Source organism: Leptonotus elevatus, chromosome 6, assembly GCF_054856555.1.
Source record: "Leptonotus elevatus isolate MCC_2025b chromosome 6, RoL_Lele_1.0, whole genome shotgun sequence".
Taxonomy (NCBI): Eukaryota; Metazoa; Chordata; class Actinopteri; order Syngnathiformes; family Syngnathidae; genus Leptonotus; species Leptonotus elevatus.
The window spans coordinates 2,422,536-2,443,780 of record NC_141244.1 but is presented as its reverse complement, the minus strand read 5'-3'; the positions used below and the strand labels follow the sequence as shown (position 1 = coordinate 2,443,780).

At 39.8% G+C, this 21,245-nt stretch overlaps 1 protein-coding gene across 6 annotated transcripts in view; it reads left to right on the top strand.

Annotated features, from left to right (window-relative positions):
* Positions 1-21,245, top strand: part of LOC147171791 (CUB and sushi domain-containing protein 3-like) — a 499,351-nt gene that overhangs the window by 335,429 nt on the left and 142,677 nt on the right. For 5 of the 6 annotated variants that reach the window (XR_015095358.1, XM_086078287.1, XM_086078289.1 and 2 more), the window contains exons 45-49: positions 379-459; positions 833-946; positions 11,898-12,086; positions 14,109-14,267; positions 15,901-16,089. Coding sequence is in view for 5 of the 6 variants with exons in the window: in XM_086078287.1 (XP_085934413.1) it covers positions 379-459; positions 833-946; positions 11,898-12,086; positions 14,109-14,267; positions 15,901-16,089 (732 nt within the window). In the remaining variant the exon portion in view is untranslated. The remainder of the gene's footprint in view (positions 1-378; positions 460-832; positions 947-11,897; positions 12,087-14,108; positions 14,268-15,900; positions 16,090-21,245) is intronic. The other variant, XM_086078288.1, reaches the window with a different exon arrangement.

The following is a 21,245-nucleotide window of genomic DNA, read 5'->3' as shown; positions in this document are numbered from 1 at the left end:
AACATTTGCGATCAGACTTTTCAGGTAAACCAATTTTATGTTTTGAGAACGTTTAGGAAACGCTGTGACCTTAAACAAACATTCGTTAGCATCGCAAATGTTTGCCCCTTAGTGGGATATGGGCTTTAACAACCACAGTTTAAAAAATTTGAATTAGTCATTATTTACTTTTGCTTTTTTTCAGGCATGGTATGATAAATAATTTCTTATGCATATTTTGTTTACTAATGAAAAAACATTTTGCACAGAACTTAGTTAATAAAATGTCCCTCATCTCAGCTAAATTAGTGATTGGATTTTGATGATCATGAACAGTGAAAAGTGGCAATTTATGATCTAATCAAGATTTGTTTTTGATGAGTGTCCCCTCCTTTACAGCATATCAACTGAGAACATGTCAGCCACCCACTCCTGTTGCCAATGCTACCGTTCTAATTGATGACAACCACTTTGAAATAGGTTTGTCTCATTCTGCTCTGCACGTGTTTTCATTTTTCCTCAGTTCTTGAAATGTTGTGTCAAGACCATTGCGTTATTTTTTCATGTCTTTTTCTTTCAATTTTTTATCCGGTCATCTATATTAATTGAAGGGCTGTGTAGGTGTGGTGAAGTGGAAGTCAAATTGCTAGTCACTTTGTATTTAGTGCCTGAAGCATGGATGTCAATCTTCATTATAAAATATGTTTGTGATGACTGTCCTGGTGGTGAGAAGTAGGCATGTGCTAGTGTGCTAGTGTGTTGTGACAGATGGATGGTTCTTTTATTTATTTTTTTCCTGCCTTTACGCACCTGTGACCTGTGTGCGTGCGTGTGTGTGTAAATGGCCTCACAGGGGACATTATTCGGTATTCATGCCTGCCAGGCTTCACCTTGGTAGGCAGTGAGATTCTGACCTGTCGGCTTGGAGAGCGGCTACAGATGGATGGACCCCCACCAGTCTGTCAAGGTTGGTTATTTTCTTTGTATGAGATCATGTCTCATCGTGTCTGTAATTTATTAACCATGTGTCATCTCAAATATAGTAACCTTGTGTGTTCACAACCTACAAGTACAAATTCAAATGTGGCCTACAAACACTTCACAGTTTTGTTGCATGTTTTCATGTGTTTATGTGTTCATACACTTGACATCTGCCTGCCGAGGTTAACTGCAGTCTACAACATCTCTGCTGATGCATCATTTAACAAACAATGACGAGTGCTTCTTTTAGCAAGATGATGGCTTCAGTAACTCTATTAATTCACTGACACTTGTAAAGTAGACATAGCTGACCCAAGATTATGAACGCACATCCCTAAAAATCAACATTTAAGATTAGCGAATTTTGTCAAGTATATGAGATATACCATCATTCAGTGAACATTGATAAAATAAAAGGGGTAGATGAACGTACTGCTACTACTGGGGTATAAGTAAAATCTAACAATAGCAATAAAAACATCATTCTTAGTTATTAATATGTACACAATGCCACTCGGCAAGCTGGGAATTTACGCGTCAAATTTCCTGCTATGAAACAGTGTTTTGAGCGCACAACAATGTGTTTTGTGTACATAGTTGCATACATTTGATTTTGCAACAACAACCAATTTCACTGTATGTTTGGAGGAGACAGTAAATGAGTACGGTATTTTGTATAAAAGTTTATTCTTTCTTCAGTTTTTCTCTGCATGCTTATTACTACCCACTTGCTCGCTCTCAAACATGCATTCGACTGCTGCTCAATTTACTGCCATGATGACACGCCCCGCTTGCGCTGCGGTGATGAAGCGCTAGTGGGGGCAAAGTGTCAGCACATTCCATGTGCGTGGACGGCGAGAAAATGAAATAAATTGCATGCCGGCACACTGCTGCAATTAATTGCTTAATAGCAAATGCTTTGGCATTGTAAAAAAAATAAAAAACCAGACCTCATCATAGTTGGTTTGGAAATTAGTAAGTTATAACACACCTTTGAGTGTGGATAATTTAGACATAAGCTCAGGCAAGTCAGACATTTGACGACCTTAAAATGCATTCACACCTTTACAGGTGAACTTAATGTGACCTTCTCTAAGCTTTTGAATGCACATGTTCACCTGTCAAATGTTTCAGTACTTTTTGCACAAATTGCTGTTCACTAACAAGGAGTTTAATGGCAAAATTCACAAACGACAATGCTCCGGCTCATGGAGGTGGCATCATCAGGGAACGGCTGTTGGAGACTGGTGTATCTCAAATGGAATGACCTGCATTTTCTCCAGACGTGAATCCTATTGAAAAGCTGTGGGATCAGCAGAGTCGCCGTATAGAGGCTGGAAACTCTGCACCCTAGAACCTCAATGACCTTCAAGAAGAGTGGGATGCCATGTCTCAGCATGAAAAGTCGTTGTCAAGCTGTAATTGATGCTCAAGGGCACATGATGATTTATTGAGACATTGACATTTCTGGTTGTGGGGTACCCACCATTGTTGTTAACTTTTGTTTCAATAAATTTTCGAGATGAGGAAATCTCCAGTGCATCCTTCTACTTAGAGAGGGATTCCAGTGTGGTGGAACCACTCAAAATGTCCTACATTCATGTATTGATATCACAGTAGTGTGAACTTTTTACATTTTACATAAATTTCACCTGGAAGCCAAATATCCCTAACTTTTTTGAGTAGTGTATGTATAATTATTCACACCCCTCTGCAAATTTTGAATATGTGGACATTTTAGCATCACAAAATCCCAAAACACACAGCAAAGTGGTTAAGAAATGGTTTGCAGACAAAAATATTAATGTTTTGCCCAGATAATCCAGACTTGAATTCAGTTGGAAATCTGTGGAGGGAACTAAAAATCAGGGCAATGACAAGAAGAGCTCATCACTAAAGATGAATAGGCAAAAATATAAGCAGAGTCATGCAAAAAGCTGATCAGCAACTATAGGATGTGTAATTTGTTGTAATAGCCAATAAAGGCCTTTCTATTGATTTTTGAGAAGGGTAAGAATAATTTTGGATGTGCCACTTTCTGTTTGAATATATATATATAAAGGCTGAAGAATATTTTTTCCCACAAAGATGCCTATTGTACAACATCCTATTATCTTCCTGGAGACCTGTGTCATTTCCAATAAAAAAAAATGCTGGTTGAATGCAAGTAACTTTACAACAAAATTTGCCAGGGGTGCGAATCATTTATGGCTTGACTGATTATATATATATATATATATATATATATATATATATATATATATATATATATATATAAATAAAATCTGAATAATTAAATTCTTCATCTAAACCTTTCTGTAAATTACTTCATTAGCCAGGATATCATGGAGCCATGTATTACGACTAGAATGAAACTGAACGACCAAACAGAATGAAAATGTTTCATATGAACACCTCCATCAGAATAAAACAACAAAATTTGAATGCAATTTATTTGGATTCACTGGGGTGGAATACACTTTTTGCACATTCAAACGAATGTCATGTAAAAAGTTCAATGGGAATAGCCATGCCACGTCCAGTGTGCGCATGCTATGTCGTGACATAAATGCATAGAGATGTCGTAAAAATTGCGGTGTCTTACCAGAGCTTGTTTGTGATGGAAGAACTTGTTTTAAAGTACTTGAAATTGGAACTTGTTTTTAATCAAGCCATGTTCCTCCAATCCATGGAGTAAACTGTAGTGCTGACAGGTTACACCCCAAAGGTTTCTTCATAGCGGTTCCACCCTACATTTAAAAGAAGGAAAAGGATGTTATAGACATAAAAAAAAAAGATTACAATTATTTACATTTATTTATGGCATACTACCATAAAACATCTAGAACAATCTAAAACGATTTTAGAAACTTAGCACCTTTTTTTTGGACAGACAATCATTTATATAATGCTCTGACACTCTCATACAAATTACCTCTGGTTATGGACACTTTTCCCACCTGCCATGACCTGTTTCTTGTAAGCAGGGGTGTCCAATTTTTTTCCTCTGGGGGCCACATACATAAAAATAGAAAGATGCAAGGAACACTTTAAAAAAAAAAATTATATTTTAAATTATTAAACATAGTAAAACCAAACAAGCGTGCAAGTAGTTACACATTATTTATATAATGTTGTTATTTTTGAAAACTTGCTACCCTGGCCCTGTATCCCCCCCTGGAATCTGATCTGCACCTCCACTGATTAGCAGCTGAATTCATCTCCACATTCAGAACCAAATCAAGAGCAATCTGTAATCAGATGAACTGACAGGGCTACGTTCACACTGCAGGCAAATGGGATCCATATCTGATTTTCTTTGCCCAAATGCGACCTGTATCTGTCTTTTTTTATGTCAATCTGAACGGCTCAATTCAGATTTTTTCATATGCGACCTGGGTCACTTTCGTATGTGGTCCTAGATCGGATACGTATACGAAATTTTGCAATGCAACCGCAGTCTGAACGGCCAGGTCGCATATATCCGACCTCAACGTCATCAAAAGTCCAATATGCGCATTAAGCTTGATTTATGCTTGCAAAGGTTTCTTTATGAGTAAAAAAACAACAAAATTTCATACTAACAGCTGTCCCAGTGAGCCATATATTTGTGCGTTTCGACTGCCAACAACATAGCTTCATGAATGAGTCAGGTATCAGACTAGCTAGCTAGCATTGCTAAGCAAGTGATTACGCTAATTGTAATGGTTAGACCAAAGCACCGGATACACGATAGATCAAGGGTTGCTTTTAGATAAACATAAGATACAACTAAAACAGAAAAGGGAAAAAAAGAAGCAATATTTACCTTGATGCTGGCGGCGCCTGTAGAATGAGCCAGGAAGAGTCACACCCCATTCCTAGCTGACCAATGAAAAGGCTTCTATCATCGGTTGAGCAAGAAGAACAAAAAATAAAAAAAAAATAAAAAATTGCAACCAAAAAAACAGATCCGCAACCAAAAAACAGAATTGCAACCAAAAGTCACGAGTTGCAAATAAAACCTAAAAACTTGCTTGCAAAAGTAAAAAAAATAATAATACAAATCCATTAATTTTGTTTGCAATTAGTTTTTTGCAAATATTTTTTTTAATTTGAAATCCCTTTTTTATTTGATTGAATTTTTTTTTGATTGCAAATCCCTTTTGTTTGATTTAAAAAAAAATTGATTGCAAATCCCTTTTGTTTGATTAGGAAAAAAAAGACACAAATTTCTCTCCATACATTACCGCCACATTATTAAACGGAGTGCATGCATGTGACAGTAATTAAACTGTACATTAGAAGACTGAACATAAATACCCCCCAAAAGAAGGTAAGAAATTGGACATAAAAACATGAAATGTGGATGCATAATTATGCACTATGACTGTCTCTTATGTCAATTAGTTTTTATTTACTTTTTAACCACTGAAACCTTAGCATAAAAACCGTCACAGGAATATAAATGTCGTGATTTGCCAGAGTGTTTTTCCCACTTTATTTACATAGCGCTGTAGTTGTAATTAATTTCAATTATTATTTATTGTTTTGATCGTCATGGTCAATAAAATATAAATGATTAATGTAACTGCATTGGATTCAATTATAAATCTTTATATATATTTTTTTTTACTAATGCTCCAAGTAAGAGAAAAAAGTTTCTACTATTTGCAACATTGGTACTTATTGACAAGGCGTGGCAGATTTAGATCTCAGGCGCAGAGATAGCAGTTTGTCGCCAAGGCAGATATTTATTAAACATAAAACTCCTCGTTTAGAGGGAAAAACAAAGGCTATAAAATGTTAAACTAAATGCGCTCCAAAAGGGAGGTCTAATCTACAAACAAAACAAAATCACTCCTAAACTAAAACTATACTGTGGCTATACAAAGTTACAAACAAAAGTTCACACAGAAGACAGGACAACAAGGCTGAGGACTACGACTGTGACTGGCTAGAGTGACTCTGACGAAAACACTTTGGCACAAGACAGGGGAGACGCAGACCATAATCAGGAATCAGGGACACCACATGAGGAAGGGCAAGTGACCTGAAACAAAAGGAGTCAGAATTTTCAAGATAAAACAGGAAATGACAAGACAGAAAACGCCCAGACGGGACAACCTCACTTCGGTGTGACAGTACACCCCACCCCCCCTCCCCTCCCGAGGACGACGTCCCAGGCTGATCCCTATAGAAGTCCCCAATTAGAGAGTCATCCATAATGAAGCGGGAAGGAACCCACTGTCTCTCCTCGGGCCCGTACCCCTCCCAGTCCACCAAGAACTGCCTGCCCCGTTCCCGATTGCGGACGGCCAGCAGTCGCTTCACTCTGTAGACGGGGCCCCCATCCACAATCACAAGAGGAGGCGGGGGCGAGGGAGCCGGAACCATGGGACTCTCCTTGACTGGCTTGACTTGGCTAACGTGGAACGTTGGATGAACACGAAGGGACCGAAGCAGGTGAAGACGGACAGCGGCCGTTGATCACCTTGGAGATGGGGTACGGGCCCACAAACTTCTGACATGGCACTTTGAAGTGGAGGTTCTTGGAGGACAGTCAAACTCTCTGCCCAGGCTGGTATGCTGGAGCAGGTCTCCTCCTTTGATCCGCTGCTCGAGTGACTCTGACGAAAACACTTTGGCACAGGACAGGGGAGACGCAGACCATTTAACACATGAGGGTAGTGGGAAACAGGTGGACACAATCAGGAATCAGGGTTGACACTGACACCACATGAGGAAGGGCAAGTGACCTGAAACGATAGGAGAGTCAGAATTTTCAAGATAAAACAACAACAACAATCAATTTGTTAACTCTATACTTTGTGTGGCTGCAATCCACAGCTCTACCTTCTCAAGGATTATTGTATGTCAAAACAACAACATGGTCAAAATGCCAGGCTCTTGTTCTCATGTGCTCTTCTTTCAGTCTGCGGGTTGTACCCTCTTGTCAAACTATGTAAGACATATGGTAGTTTGTTCATGACCATGGAAAGTGAACAAAATAGACATTATATAATTTTGCACAAAGTTATGATGAAAAATATGCATATTTGATGCTGACAAAAAGTTGCAATACATGTATACTATATTGTATATGGCCGACAAAGGCAGGACAGTATACCATTTATATTGAGATCTAGATCCACTTCTCACCTGCCTTGGGCCTTATACTACAATAATGAAACCTATTTTAGAGTTTTTTGCTGCTTGACATTTTCATGGATCACCTCATTACTGTGATCAAGAATTCATTACTTTTTCTTTTATTGGATATGTTCTGTCCCCGTGCCACCTTTTACACAAAACGAATTGCTCTCGTTGGGACATGTAAAATTGAACTTAATATGAGTTGACCTGCTATTCACATCCACACGGCTGCTGTAGCCAGGTTGTGGGGCCATTTCCTGTCATCAGCTTGCTGATCAGGCAGGAACAAATAATTATCCTGTGTTGTGCCTTAGTTGTTTGGTAAGACTTCTATTAATTTCCATTGTATGCTTAGAGGTTTGCACTAAAAAGTCCATCTATAGCTAGCATACTTTAACACACCTGGCTTTGAGGATATTTCCCCAGGTGTGATTGCAGTAGCTTTGCTGAAGAATAGTGAAGCAATTGAGTTTACTTTCTTGTTTTCTCGGTAAACCATCTGGTACAATGTGGTTAGATCCAAGCCATGCCATGTTGACTTGTTGCTCCTATCTTCACGTTTCTATTGATTTGAATGTGCCAGTCGGACAATCTCATGAAGAACCATTTCCACTACTCAGACTTAGTAAACTTTATCACCAACATTGGGTCATAAACATCATCGATATACAATATGGTCTTTCTATTTTTTTTTTTAAATCTATACTGCCTGTGTTGAATGAAAGAAAAACATATTAAATGTAAGCGCCTTAGGGGCTTCAACCTATCATACAAACAATAATGTCAGATTTATTCGTGTCCACATCCCTTTTCTGAATATTTAATAATTATTAGACAGCAGTTAATTACGCTAGCTGACATTGGGTGAGAGGTGGGATACACCCTGGACTGGTCACCAGTCAATTGCTGGGCATGATTGCTGGATTTACACTACAGGGTTCAAATGACAAAATCCCCAATTCCTCCCAAGCGGCACAATTTGGATGTGTTGTGCCAGTGTGCAAAGAAAAGAAGAGGGGAAAAAAACATAGAAGCGGATACCTTATTGCACCTTTTCTGAATATGGATAAAAAATCAGACACATATCAGAAATCTGCCACAAGTGCAGTGTAAACACTGACAGATAAGATACACAATACAATACAAATTAAATTCTCATAAAATTTCAGTCCTTTAACTCTTTGACTGCCAGACGTTTTCAGAAAAGGGATGCTGTGAGTGCCAGCCGATTTAAACATTTTGACTGATCTTTCAAGGTCCACAGAAAATGTTCTGTTTGGACTATGGAAACACACATACTACCAAATGAAAGATTGAACTCTCATCTTTCATCAGAAAAAAGTTTGTTTCTATCTTATTCCGTTCTTTAGTAATCAACAATAGAAAATGGTTAGTTTCATCCAAATGCGCTTGTTTTGGACCAAAATACGGAGAAATCAAGCTTTTAGTGAAACGATATTATTTCATGCACTCTAGTGAATTTTACACTTCTTTTTGTCCATGAATGATGCCACAAACACCTAAATAGTGCTTTACTTCTATAAAACACTACCACCAACAATGAAAAAGTGTTTTTTGATAGCAAAATACGTTTATTTACATTCAACAGTGTAACAATTTGACAACAATTTGGCAAACTATTTACAAATGTGTGCAACTGTGGTACTATTTACAATTATGTGGATGTTTCAACTACAGTTTTTCTTTTTGTGTAACAGTCCCCTGCGTGCAAGGAGACGCAACAGGATTTGCACAACAGATTAGTTTCACTGCGATTGCCTCTTCGCGTGCAGACGCTACACTTTCTTGCCGGCCGTTTTTTCCGGGGAATAGCAAGTATATACTGCAGTGTGTGTTGCCATCAAGTCTACTATCAGGATCATGCTACGGTTACGTTACGGTGGTGTTACGTCTGGCTTCCTCATGTCCTTCAGTTCCTATACCGGGTGGTAAGAGATGTTCTGATCCATCTTATCCACTCCATTCATGGTGGCATCGTAGTCCAGAACCAGTGTCTTCTCCGTGATCAGACTGTACCCGCTCCTCCGATGAATATGCATTGGACTCGGGGTACTCTCCATCGTCCGATCGAATGTCCGCTTGTGCAGAAGTGCTCGGCTCGGCTGTGCTCCGCGTTTTCCGGCGTTAGCATCGCTAGCCGGTGAGGCTTTATGACGTGACCATCGTCGCGCGTCAACGCTTCCAACTTCGGCGTCAACCTCGGGAGTCACCATCATCATCATCATTAATGTGCATTGGTCGATGCTTTTCGACTACTCTCCATCGTCCGATCGAATGTCCGCTTGTGCAGAAGTGCTCGGTCGGTTGTGCTCCGCCTTTTCCGGCGTTAGCATCGCTAGCCGGTGAGACTTTACTACGTGATCATAACGGTCGCGTCAACGCTTCCAACTTCGGCGTCAAGCTCGGAGTCACCATCATCATCATCGTCGACATCAATGCGCTTTTTAGTATTGATCGATGCTTTCCGTCTTTGAAAAAAATGCTGAAGCGTGAGCTGCTTGCAACCGGTCGCCATTGTTGCTTCATCAGCCATTGTCCCCTCAACACTCTAGCTCCGCCTCACGTCTTCTACTGACGCCCACCCAATCTTGTCCAAAGAGGGTCATCGCTGCCATCTAGGGGCCAAAACGAGTCATTATACTAACTAGATCTGCTTGACACTTTCAGCACAGCTGCCCAAGGCTTTCCTCCACCCGTTTCCCCAAAAAAAAAAAAAAAACATAGTGAACGTCTTTGGCGCCCCTCCGTAGGTTTTTACTAAACGTTATTTAACGTTTATGGCAGTCAAAGAGTTAATAGATAATTTTTCCACATTCCATGTATTTTTTGAATAAATATTTTTAAAATTGAATAACACATCTGCGTATATTTCATTGATGATGAATGGATGATGGTGGTCCATATGAACTTGTAAATATGGTTCAATGTTGGTGCGACTTCCGTGCGGTTGTGGTAGCGTGCTGTGCGGTGCTAATTTTAATTAAATTTACGGTCGCGGAGCCCCCCCCCAAAAAAAATTAGTAAATAAAATAAATAAAAAGGTAGATCGCAGGGCGTTGGCTGCTTGAAAAGTAGATATTTGGACAAAAAAGTGTGGGGACCCCTGCTGTAGACCCACTGTAGGCTCAGTGGCCTAGTGGTACAGTGTCTGGCCATAGACATGAAGCTTGGGGGTTCAATCCTCAGCTGGGTCATACCAACGACAATAAAAATGGGACCTATTTGCCTCTCTGATTGACACTCACCTTTAAGGGATGAAATTGGGGGGTTAGATCACCAAATGATTCCCGAGTGCAAACCCTGCTGCTCACCGCTCCCTCAGTAGGTCAAATGCGGAGAATGAATTTCACCACACTTAGGTGGGTGTGACAGTCAGTGGTACTTTAACTTAACCTTGATCTAGAAAATAGCGTGCTTGTATTCATATATATATATATATATATATATATATATATATATATATATATATATATATATATATATATATATATATATCCAGTATTATGGCTGTCAGTGTAACGCGTTAATTATGCTGCAGATTGATGCGTTGCGAAAATGAATGCAGTTAACGCTAGACATCCCACAGCCAAGCCATTTGGCTTTTTCGCTGTACATAGAATACCCAAAGGGCAGCCCAGTGGCTGAATTAGGCTCACCATTTATTTGCAAATCAGGCAATAACCGTCTCCCAGTTTCTTAGTTAGTTTTAACATCCAAACACAGGTGCTCTACAATTTGGCCTTTCTAATTTCAATACCAATAGGGCAGTTGGCAGCCCTTTTTAGCCAACTCAACAATGACCCTTGCCTTTTGGATGCTAATGACGCCTTTGGATTCATTTAGTGAGGTGTCATGAATGTGAAGTAAAATCTGTGCAAGCATTTGAAATTTGGCCCATTGAATGACCTGTAGGCTGCAGTGGCACGTCACTTCCTACCCAGGCCACTAGTCAAAAGCATGGTGACAACAGACATGGACGTGAGTGCGACACAGGAGAGTGAGGCAAGCTTACTTGGACTTTTTAATGGCAAGTTTATTTATAATAAGAACAAAGAAAGGGCTATTAACAAAACTCAGTGATTTGTGCCTTGTGTAAAAAAGAATTTTCCGTAATGTCCTAGAATTATTTTATATATATATATATATATATATATATATATATATATATATATACATGCATGTCAGGTTAATTGAACACTCCAAATTATCCATAGGTGTGATTGTGAGTGTGGATGATTGTTGGTCTCTGTGTGCCCTGCGATTGGTTGGCAACCAGTTCAGGGTGTACCCCGCCCTCTGCCCGAAGCCAACTGGGATAGGTTCCAGCGCCCCCCGCGACCCTTGTGAGGAAAAGCGGTTGAGAAAATGGATGGATGGATATATATTGGTCTGTAGTGTACTATACAGTGTACCCCAAATATTTTAATCCTCCTAACCTCGTCGGCATATTTTTATTGTGGCATTTCGGCGATCGTCACTGAAGGGCCATGTTGAAGGGGTCCATTGTGTCCACAACCCCTCAGCCCCACAAAATGTTTTGAAGTCCTGGTCAGTGACAAACATGTATTTACAGACATGCTGAAGGCACATCCAAATGAAATTTAATGGCATCATCTTGTGAAAACTTCCATCCCCTCCCAATCGACAAATAATTTAACAAAAATAAATAATTAGTCTTTAACACAGCCATGCTTTTACTTCATCTTCTCTCCTATTTACCTCTTCTCTCAATCAATCCTGCTCTAACACTGCCTTATTGTTGTTGTGGTTGTTTGTTTCAGTCCAATGTCCTGCTCATGAGGTCCGTTTTGACTCAACGGGAGTCATCCTGAGCCCAGGCTATCCTGAAAACTACCCCAACCTTCAGATGTGCTCCTGGCTGATAAATGTTGAGAAGGGTTACAACATTTCGCTGCACTTTGAACTCTTCCAGACAGAAAAGGAGTTTGATATATTGGAAATATTTGATGGTGGGTTTGCTCAATGTACAGTGCCACCTGCACAATGAACATGGTCCGTTCTTTGGCCTGGATTTCAGTTTCAGCACTTACAAGTGTCCAATTAATATGCTCCTCAGGGCAAAGTCTCTTGCTGAGTCTAAAGCCAAAAAAACTAAAATATGTATAAGGCAAGTTTTTCAAAATAGACAGAGGGAGGGGCTTGCCTAATTTTTAGTGGGAGGCAGGTCCGGACTGATACGGCGGGAGCACCGGGATTTTTCCCGGTTGGCCGCCAGGGGGCACAAGTTCATTTCAAAAACAGAAATTAAGACCAGGCCAGACCCAGAGTGACTAACTTGGAGTTGCCTGCATTTTCCCGCTTGGTCGGCCTGAATTATGAACCTTTTATCCGCTATTTTGTGCAAAATGTATCATACGTATTTTTGAAGCAAGCGTCACACTCTCTCTAGCTCTCTCTCTCTCCGGGGAGGCCGTGAGCTCTTTGCTCACTCTGTCTCCGCTCGCCCACCCTAGCCAGGCTGCTGGCCGACACACAGCCAAACAAATTAAACAATGCACTCTCAAAAGTAAAGAAAGTCAGACAGCAGAAAAGACTGAGAAAAGGCAATATTAAAGAAAAGGTGTGGAACTGACGCGCCAAATGCGCCCAAACTACTAATGTATAGCCCTGAAATTGTTGTGCCTGGAGAAGACAGAGTAAGCAATACCAAGTGCAACACAAAAACAAACAAAATATTGTGTAAACAATGGTCCAATAGCATGTTTGGATGATAATTTTTCTATTAGTAATTTAATGTTGTGGTATTTAGGAACAGTAGGTTTTACATTGAGGGGAATAAACCCCATGCTGCTCCACTAGAAGGAAGAGATAAATAGCAGGGCTTGATCTGCTTTTTGGGAATTATAAAAATATATATAGTAATTACATTAAAAACATACATAGAAATGACAAGTTTTTAAATGTGACTGAAACTAACTTTTGCATTTTGTACCCAATTTTGTAAACCCTGCCCTTACTAAAAAAGTTAAAGTGTGATTGCAGTTCATTATTTGAGCTCTCAAAAAATTTAAAATGTGTCTTGTACCTTGCCTTATTATCTCCTTATCTAAGCTATATGTTTAGAGAATATGACAGATTGATACAATAATATGAAATATACATCTTCATTAAAACACTAAAGTGGGCCGGTCTGAGCCATGAAACTCCAGGGCTGAAAATGAGTCCCAGTTCGGCTATGGTGGGAGGTCATTCCAAAGAGCGCGGCCAGCAATGGGAATGCTTGATCCCCTCAGCCTCTGCTTAGTCCTCGGAACCTCCAGTAGTGTCTGGTCCGCTGACCTGAGGCACCAAGGCAGGTGTACAGGCATGAAGGAGGTCAGATAGTTAAGGTAGAGTGAGACCATTTAAGGATTTCAAAACAAATAAAATATTCTTGAAATGAACTCTAAAGTGTACAGGCAGCCAGTGAAGGTAGTCCAGAAATTGAATTAATGTGCTCCCTCCTACGAGCTCCAGTTAGGTAGCAGGCAGCAGTGTTTTGGACCAGCAGGAGATGCTTCAGAGATGACTGAATGACTCCAAAATAAAGTGCATTGCAGTACTCCAGCCAACATAACAAAGACATGGGTTACTGTTTCGAATTGCTGTTGTGAAAGGAGAGGCTTTACTTTAGCCAGCTGCCTAAGGTTAAAAAAAACTGTATTGAACAACAGCACCAATTTGCCAGTCCATTTTATAAGTACCACTGTCCAATTTAAAACCCAATTTTTAGACTGTTGGGTTTAGATAAAACACCAGGGAGTCCAAGTTATAGCAGATAATTGCCATGGCTGTGCTTGTAAATCTCGTGATTTTATGCTTGATAGCAGTTTGACCGCTGATTTTGACTTAAGAAACAACACCACCCCACACCACCCAGTCGAAAGAAAAAAAGGGCCAAATTACCATCTGTAGGATGTAATTTTTTACTAGTTTCCACTGTACCAAAAAGTTCTACTTCTTCTTGAGCCTATTCCTCTCTTTGTCCCCAGGTCCAAATATCTACAGCCAGAGCTTGGCATCACTCAGTGGTGACATTGAGACGCCGTTCAGTCTGACCACCACTGGCCACCAGCTCCTGCTACGCTGGTCATCTGACCATGGCACCAACCGACGAGGCTTCCACATCAGATATGTGGGTGAGTATCAAAGTATGTATCCAGTTTATGACTATTTTCTCTTTTAATTAGTAATGTGTAGTATATTATGTCTCCAAACAACAATAACACACTGACATACCATGGGCTATTTGTATTTTACTATAAATAGTCAGCTAAATGATAAGTACGTATTTTCACGAGCATAAGGTGCACCGTTGCTATTTCTGTATTTAACACACAAATAAGGCGCACCGCACTACTGGGCACAGGCACAGTTCAACACATGCTAGCTCAACACATGCTAGCAGGCTTTCACATGCTAGCGCCAGGTTCCCTCTCGTCATTGTAGTATAGTATAGCAGTAGTATAGTATTGTCAGAGTTAGTCTCGTTAGCGTGCAGCTCCTCAGAAATGATGCCGTCTTTTGCAAAAGCACAATTAGTGCAAGCAGAGACGTTTAGCCCAAGCATGCATGCACAATCCATTCACAAATTGTGGTGTAACTCGCTCTAGTCTACCAGTGCCATAAAGCAAAAGCAATGAGCACCATGATGTCCTACTGTATGTTATATACAGGAAACCCGGCCCTAGTTGAGGACTGGCAGGCATGAGAACACAATAGATTCACATCAGCTTTCAATTGAGTCTTTCAGGTTCTCATGCCTGTCCGTTTCCTGTATATAAGCAATATGTCGGCACTGCTTCGCTGTCTGTCGGCAGAAATGCTCCCACACAGACAGTCAATAGGAGTGCTTACCAAAGTCCCACAACAACATTTCCAGATTCTGGAACTCGGTGCACACACAAGGCACACCTCACTATTAGGTGCACCATCGATTTTTAAGAAATTGTAAGACTTTTAAGTATGCAGAAAATACGGTGTTTATCAACTTTCTTTTTTTCCTTTTTTTTTTTCTTCTTTTTTTTCTTTTCTTTCTATAAAGAGCTCAGTATTGTTCATTCGGAAATGTCATCAACTGTCTTTTGTCGACTAGATAAGTCCTAGGACTAGATAAGTTCATATACTTCTTCTTAGTCCCTTTGAACATGTAAACGGCACTATCACTGATGATTATTTTCTTTCTTCAACATTTATATTTTGTAATGTGTTTATATGTTCAATAAACCAGTCAATCAATCTATTATGTTATTCGTTGCCATTAAAATTTAGTTCCAGAGAAACAAAGACAGAACACAATAGCTGCTGTTTTTACCATCGACCGAGAGTTACAGGCAGGCTTGCATGTTGTTTTGAACTCTATTTCAAAAGATTTTAAATTCGTATTTGTCTGTTTAATAACGCAGGTGGTGCTAATCAATTGGGACTTCTATTTTATTTGAGATAGATGCATCAATATTAATGGCAAAAAGTCACAAAATATATTCATTTTTCATGCTCTGTCTCCATTATGTTGTAGTTAATAGATAAGTGTTATGATGAAAGCAAGTCTGTGTGATACATTTTGTAAAGAACACTCACCTTTGACTTGATTGGCCAACACTCATTTGAATTCCTGTGTGAAGAGAGTGTTTTTGGGGTTTCATAATTTTTCTTTTTTCTCTTCCCCATGCCTGCTTGTCTCCTCTTTCTCCCCTCCTTCATTTCGTTCACATCCATTCTCCTCTACTCCTTTGCCTCGTCGATCCCCAACCCCATCTCGTTTGACTTTTCCATTCTCTCCAGTGATGTACTGCAGTACCCCTGACTCTCCACAACATGGTTTTGTGGTCAGTCAAACTGGAGGTCATGTTAACAGCACAGTGCGCTGGGCCTGCGACAAAGGGTACAAGCTGATAGGAAAGGGGACAGCTGTATGCAAGAAGACCACCTATGGCTACTACACTTGGGACGCACCAGTTCCCGCCTGTCAAGGTGAGTTAATTTAGCACATTTCCAACTTCATACTAATTCTGTTGCTTCTACAAAACATGCTTGTGAGGCACTGCAAAATGTGAGGCTCCATCTGCTGGAAAGGAAAAATAATTCATCCACCCATAGTCTGCCAATCTCCATCTCTTTATATTACTTTGGCTAACTGGCCATTACCATGGCACAGTCGACTGCTATCTTTTGTCCATTCAACTAATTAGGTTGTTTGATGTGCACATGTGAATATCTACATTTACGTGTGACTGATTACATGCTTGAGTCGCAAACCCACGTTGTAGCAAACAGCAGCAGGTGGGGAACACCATCCATTGAACTTCATATTTATAGATACAATATGAAGCATGTGTAATACATCCCTTGTGAAAAAAAAAGCATATTCTCAGCAACTAAGTGTGTGACTGAATGCAAAACATCAAAATATGTAATGAATAATGGATGAAAGTGAATGGAATCCTCTGATAGTATGCATAAGAAGAGTGTCGCTATGTATAATGTGAATGCTTATGTGGAATAGCTGAAAGGCTGAGACTGGGGTTAGTCCAGCATTGTGACTGCAATGTGCTGTTGAACATGTACAGTGCTGTAAAAAAGTACAGTAATTGCCAAACTACAAAGAGCACCTGCTTAAAAGTCGCAACAGCTAAATTTAGCCATAAAAGCAAATTTGTACATATATTAGCTGTGTCGTATTACTGGCCGCAGCTTTCCATGTTATAACATGGGATAGTTGCAAAGAAAAAGTTCTCACAGATTTATAAAAACTTTTATTTGCCTTAACTCATTTATTACCCAAAACATGTAAGTACGTCTTTTATAACATAGTCTCTGTCTATGGTCAGACTACAAGAAAATAGCCCGATTTTGGCCCGACTGATGTGTCGCAGACAAACGGGGCATGTCGTGAACGATTTTGAGTTGTCTTGACGTAGCATCGCCCGTGTAGTGTGACACGTTCAACAATTGTTCACCTGTTGTCTGGGACAATTCACGACCATCACGACGAAAGTCTAGCATGTCAGAATTTTTGCACGTCTTGTCGCACAATGTGACATACCTACGTCGTCGCCCTTTTGGTTCCGCAGCATTGACCAATATCGAGAGGGAGCGAAACGTCAATCACACACTGACCAGCACATTCTAGCTCCTTTTTTAAATTGTATTTATTTATTCTTCTTTCTTTTTTTTTTTTAATGTATTTATTTATCCCCTGGATATCTCATGAGACTTGGCCAGACAGGTGAACCCGAAAAAAATAAAATAAAAAAATATAGTGCATGCATTGTACACATTTCTTGCTATTTAATATGAGCAACACATACTCTAATAATATCAAAAGTCACATTATTTTTGATTTTATGGACCTGCCAACATTGCCATCGTCAGGAGACGAGAGAGAGGAGAAACGGCGACGTGTAGAGTAGCCTACAAAAAAATATTCTGACTGTCGTTCTAATATTGTTTTTAAAGTATGATTTGGGCATAAGTAGGGATGGGAACATCTATGGGACAGACATATGCAGTATCTTTTTATAGAAGTCGGGCCGGGCATTCTCCCCCTCAAAGGGCGGTTCGGAGTGAATGCGCGTATCAAATGCAATGTACTAAAACAAGTCAAATATAATATTTCAGTGTTTGATAACTACCGAGCAGGCAGCGAGAGCAATGCGCTCATGTTTATGCAGAATGGCATGGCCGCACTTGTCCCGCGTGCTCCATTCATACAAACGCACCCTTCCTGCCGGTTTTCTTGTTCCGCCTCCCCGACAACCAGTGCCGACGCCGTGCTCCTGGCATTACAGCACGCGGTGATCAGGTGGTGTCTTGTCGGGTTTTGACTTGTAGCGTGACTAAACGTCCGGTCCACGACACAGAACAAATTAATTGGGAAATCTAAATGCGCGACTGTCGTGAAAGACAAACAAGTCGCGTAGTTTGAGCTTGGCATAAGACATATAAGTACGCCTTACATACTTTTTCACGTGAGAGTGTACAGTCGGGTCTGATGTAGTGGTGCAACGGATCACCATTGATCTGTGGTCGGTACAGATTAGGCCCCACGGTTTGGATCGCGCACGATCTGCGGATTGGTTGGTGGAAAAAGAACCAAAGTGCTTAAAATATAAAACATAGCTGTTTGTATTTTAGGAACACAACTTTAAGCCATTAATACATTTGATAAGAAAAATAATGTTTCTGTCTCATATTGCACTTTAAGTTGTGTTCCCAAATCCTAAAGGGCTATATTAGACTAGATTTTGAATGTATTTTTTTTTTTATTTAATGGGGAAAAAGTTTAACAAAATAAATGAAGACCAAAAAACAATCCAATCCGTGACTCAATTAGGCTGTTTGGCAATAGTTTTCAAATAAACAAAAATTATAGCAACTTTTGATCAATCCATATCAATTTCACACTTTATTTGACCATTTATGTGAAATCGAAGAAAAAAAATACTACCGAATCGATGTAAGACCCACTTATTTCAGCTCAAACCACGCCCACTTCCGGTGTAGGTCACGGCCACTTCCGGTTTAGATCACACATGCTTCCGGTTTAAACCACGCCCCCTCCAAACACAGATACAGATAATTTAGATGGTTGAACAGATACAGATACAGATAGTGGTGTACTTGCTCATCCCTAATTTTTACGCTATTACAATGACACGATCAAAACGGTCAGAACACACTTTTGTAGACTTTGTTAGTTGGAAATCCTTTTGATGTATCTTTGCAATTACGGACACTTCTTTGTCCGTTCTCATTCGATATTCTATGGACCGGCACACAATGTGCGGCAAATGACGGCATTTAAATACTATCTAGAAGTTTCATTTCACATCTTTGTTCGCCCAATTTTGCACCCGTGAATGGTACACGTGTGCACCGTTGTGAAGCGGTTTGTGAAAATCCGGAATGAATTAATCAAAGTAACTTGTAGTAAGCAACACGAGCGCTCCTCAGCATTTGCTTGCGTTGTGTCACTGGCCGCAATTGTTTGCCACACAATTGTTTGACCTACCAAATGGCTGTGGAGTCGATAGGTGGGGGTCGGTGACGTCATGTTAAATACAGCTGTATATACCACGAAGGAGGCCGGACTCCCGACTTCCGTAAGTCATACAATTACTTTTGCGACATATAGGCCGCTCCGAAGTGCTTCTGAGAACTGAGGGACCCTCACTCGCACCCATCAACGGGAATTCCCTGAAAAATAAATAAGGGACAACTCATCGACAAGGACGGCCAACCCGATTGCCTTTTCAACCTTGCTGGCATGATAAAAAAAAAAAAGATCATTATTTTTTTTGTAGGTGAAACCATTTTTTGACTATTTAAACCTGAGTTGAATAGGATGCATATTTTTGAATGATATAAACACATGGAAAAGTTATTATCCAGAAATGTACTTTAATACAAACTAACAATGTTAACTTCCATCCATCCATTTTCTGAACCGCTTATTCTTCACAAGGGTTGTGGGGATGCTGGAGCCTATTCTAACTGGCCTAGATTAAAATAAATATCTCTCAATTAGAAACCTTTTCTTCTTAACTTAACTGTATACATTAATATAAAACAATAAATAATAAGCAAAACATTCATCCTGTAACTTATGAACAGCTCAATGCCACATTATGTGGAGACAGCCTATTTGCCATTTATATTTCATCATTGTCATTCAGTGTTCTAAGAGTCAGCTTTTGAGCACAGTCAGCTGAGTTATACCTCAAACTATGCTTACAGTGTGATAGACATGGGCTCCCTCTGCAGCAGTCACCTGTAAAAAAAAAAAAAAACTATTTTTTGCTGTATATATTTATAGTTAGTGTCGTATATCCACTGCATGTACAGTAACAATTATACATGTCTGTTTGAACTTGTAATAAATGTAAGGCTGTGTGTGTATCTTTTAAATAGTTTATCAATTATTCCATGTATGTATTATCTATTTAACATACTTGTCAATCAACTATGTTTTCCATTCGACACAGAAATGCATTGCACATTTCCATATTAACCTTGATCAGAGGGTTAAATAATTATTCTTTACATACCATATCTATTGCTAGCGTTGCCTGGTGGACAACAAATTTCTCTAGTGCTCTCCTAGATTGTGCTCCCCGCTGGAAGCATGTTGCTTGAGGTCAGTGAGTCCAGACCATGGTAAAAGTGCGCTAGTGCGCTTGATAGACACACACTTTCTCAACCCATGTGTTTTGCTACCCAGTCCTCTCGGTATTTGTCTGCCTTTTTTTAGTAGTAATCTGCTGCGGCTTGGATTGCCGCTCTTCTGCTATGTACTTCCACAAGCAACATTATGTCGACCAATAAGATCATGAGCGGATTCTGTATCATACACGGGGAATGAATGGGCTGTCAGCTCATTGGTCACAGAGTAGGAGGTCCTTGGAACATTACCGTAAATTGTGACATAAAAAGGGCACTGTCATACATTAATTCCATTGACATTTTACGGACTATTTTGGATTTGCACGGTATTACGGGACAAAGTGTCTCCCTTGACAACTCAATGCGTGACACCTACTTACATTTCTAAAAACGGGATGATTACGTATTTCAAGGGACGGTTGGCAACCCTAGGCTAAGGGTTAAAGTTCTCCGTCACGTTGCTTTTTCGGCAAGTTTCCTTCAGTGTTGCATAACGTTGCAAAGCCACTTGCCACACTCTCTCAAACCATCTTTATACTGTCAAACCGTTTTTCTTGCTACAGAGAAATGTTCAAAATTTGATTAGGAAGAAACCAACAGTCGTGCGCTGACTGCGCTCTTTGACTGACGAAAATGTCATTTGCGCAGAGTTGCATGCACGCCATTGCATGGTTGTTGTCGTCACAATAAAAGCTGTCCTGACACATGCACAGCTTAACACAATATATATTCAATATATATTAGATTGTTTTTCCCCCACTGCAGTCCACAAAAATATAAATATCACAAATCTTTACACACACAGCTTAACACCCGTTAGGTAATAAAAATTAAATAAAACATTGAAAACAAAAAAAACGATAGAAAAAGAAACCTGTGTTGCTATGACAACTCTTGTTCATTCACATAGTAGTTAATTATTTCCTGTATGTGCTGTATTCAGCAGTATTTTCCCGAGTTTATAA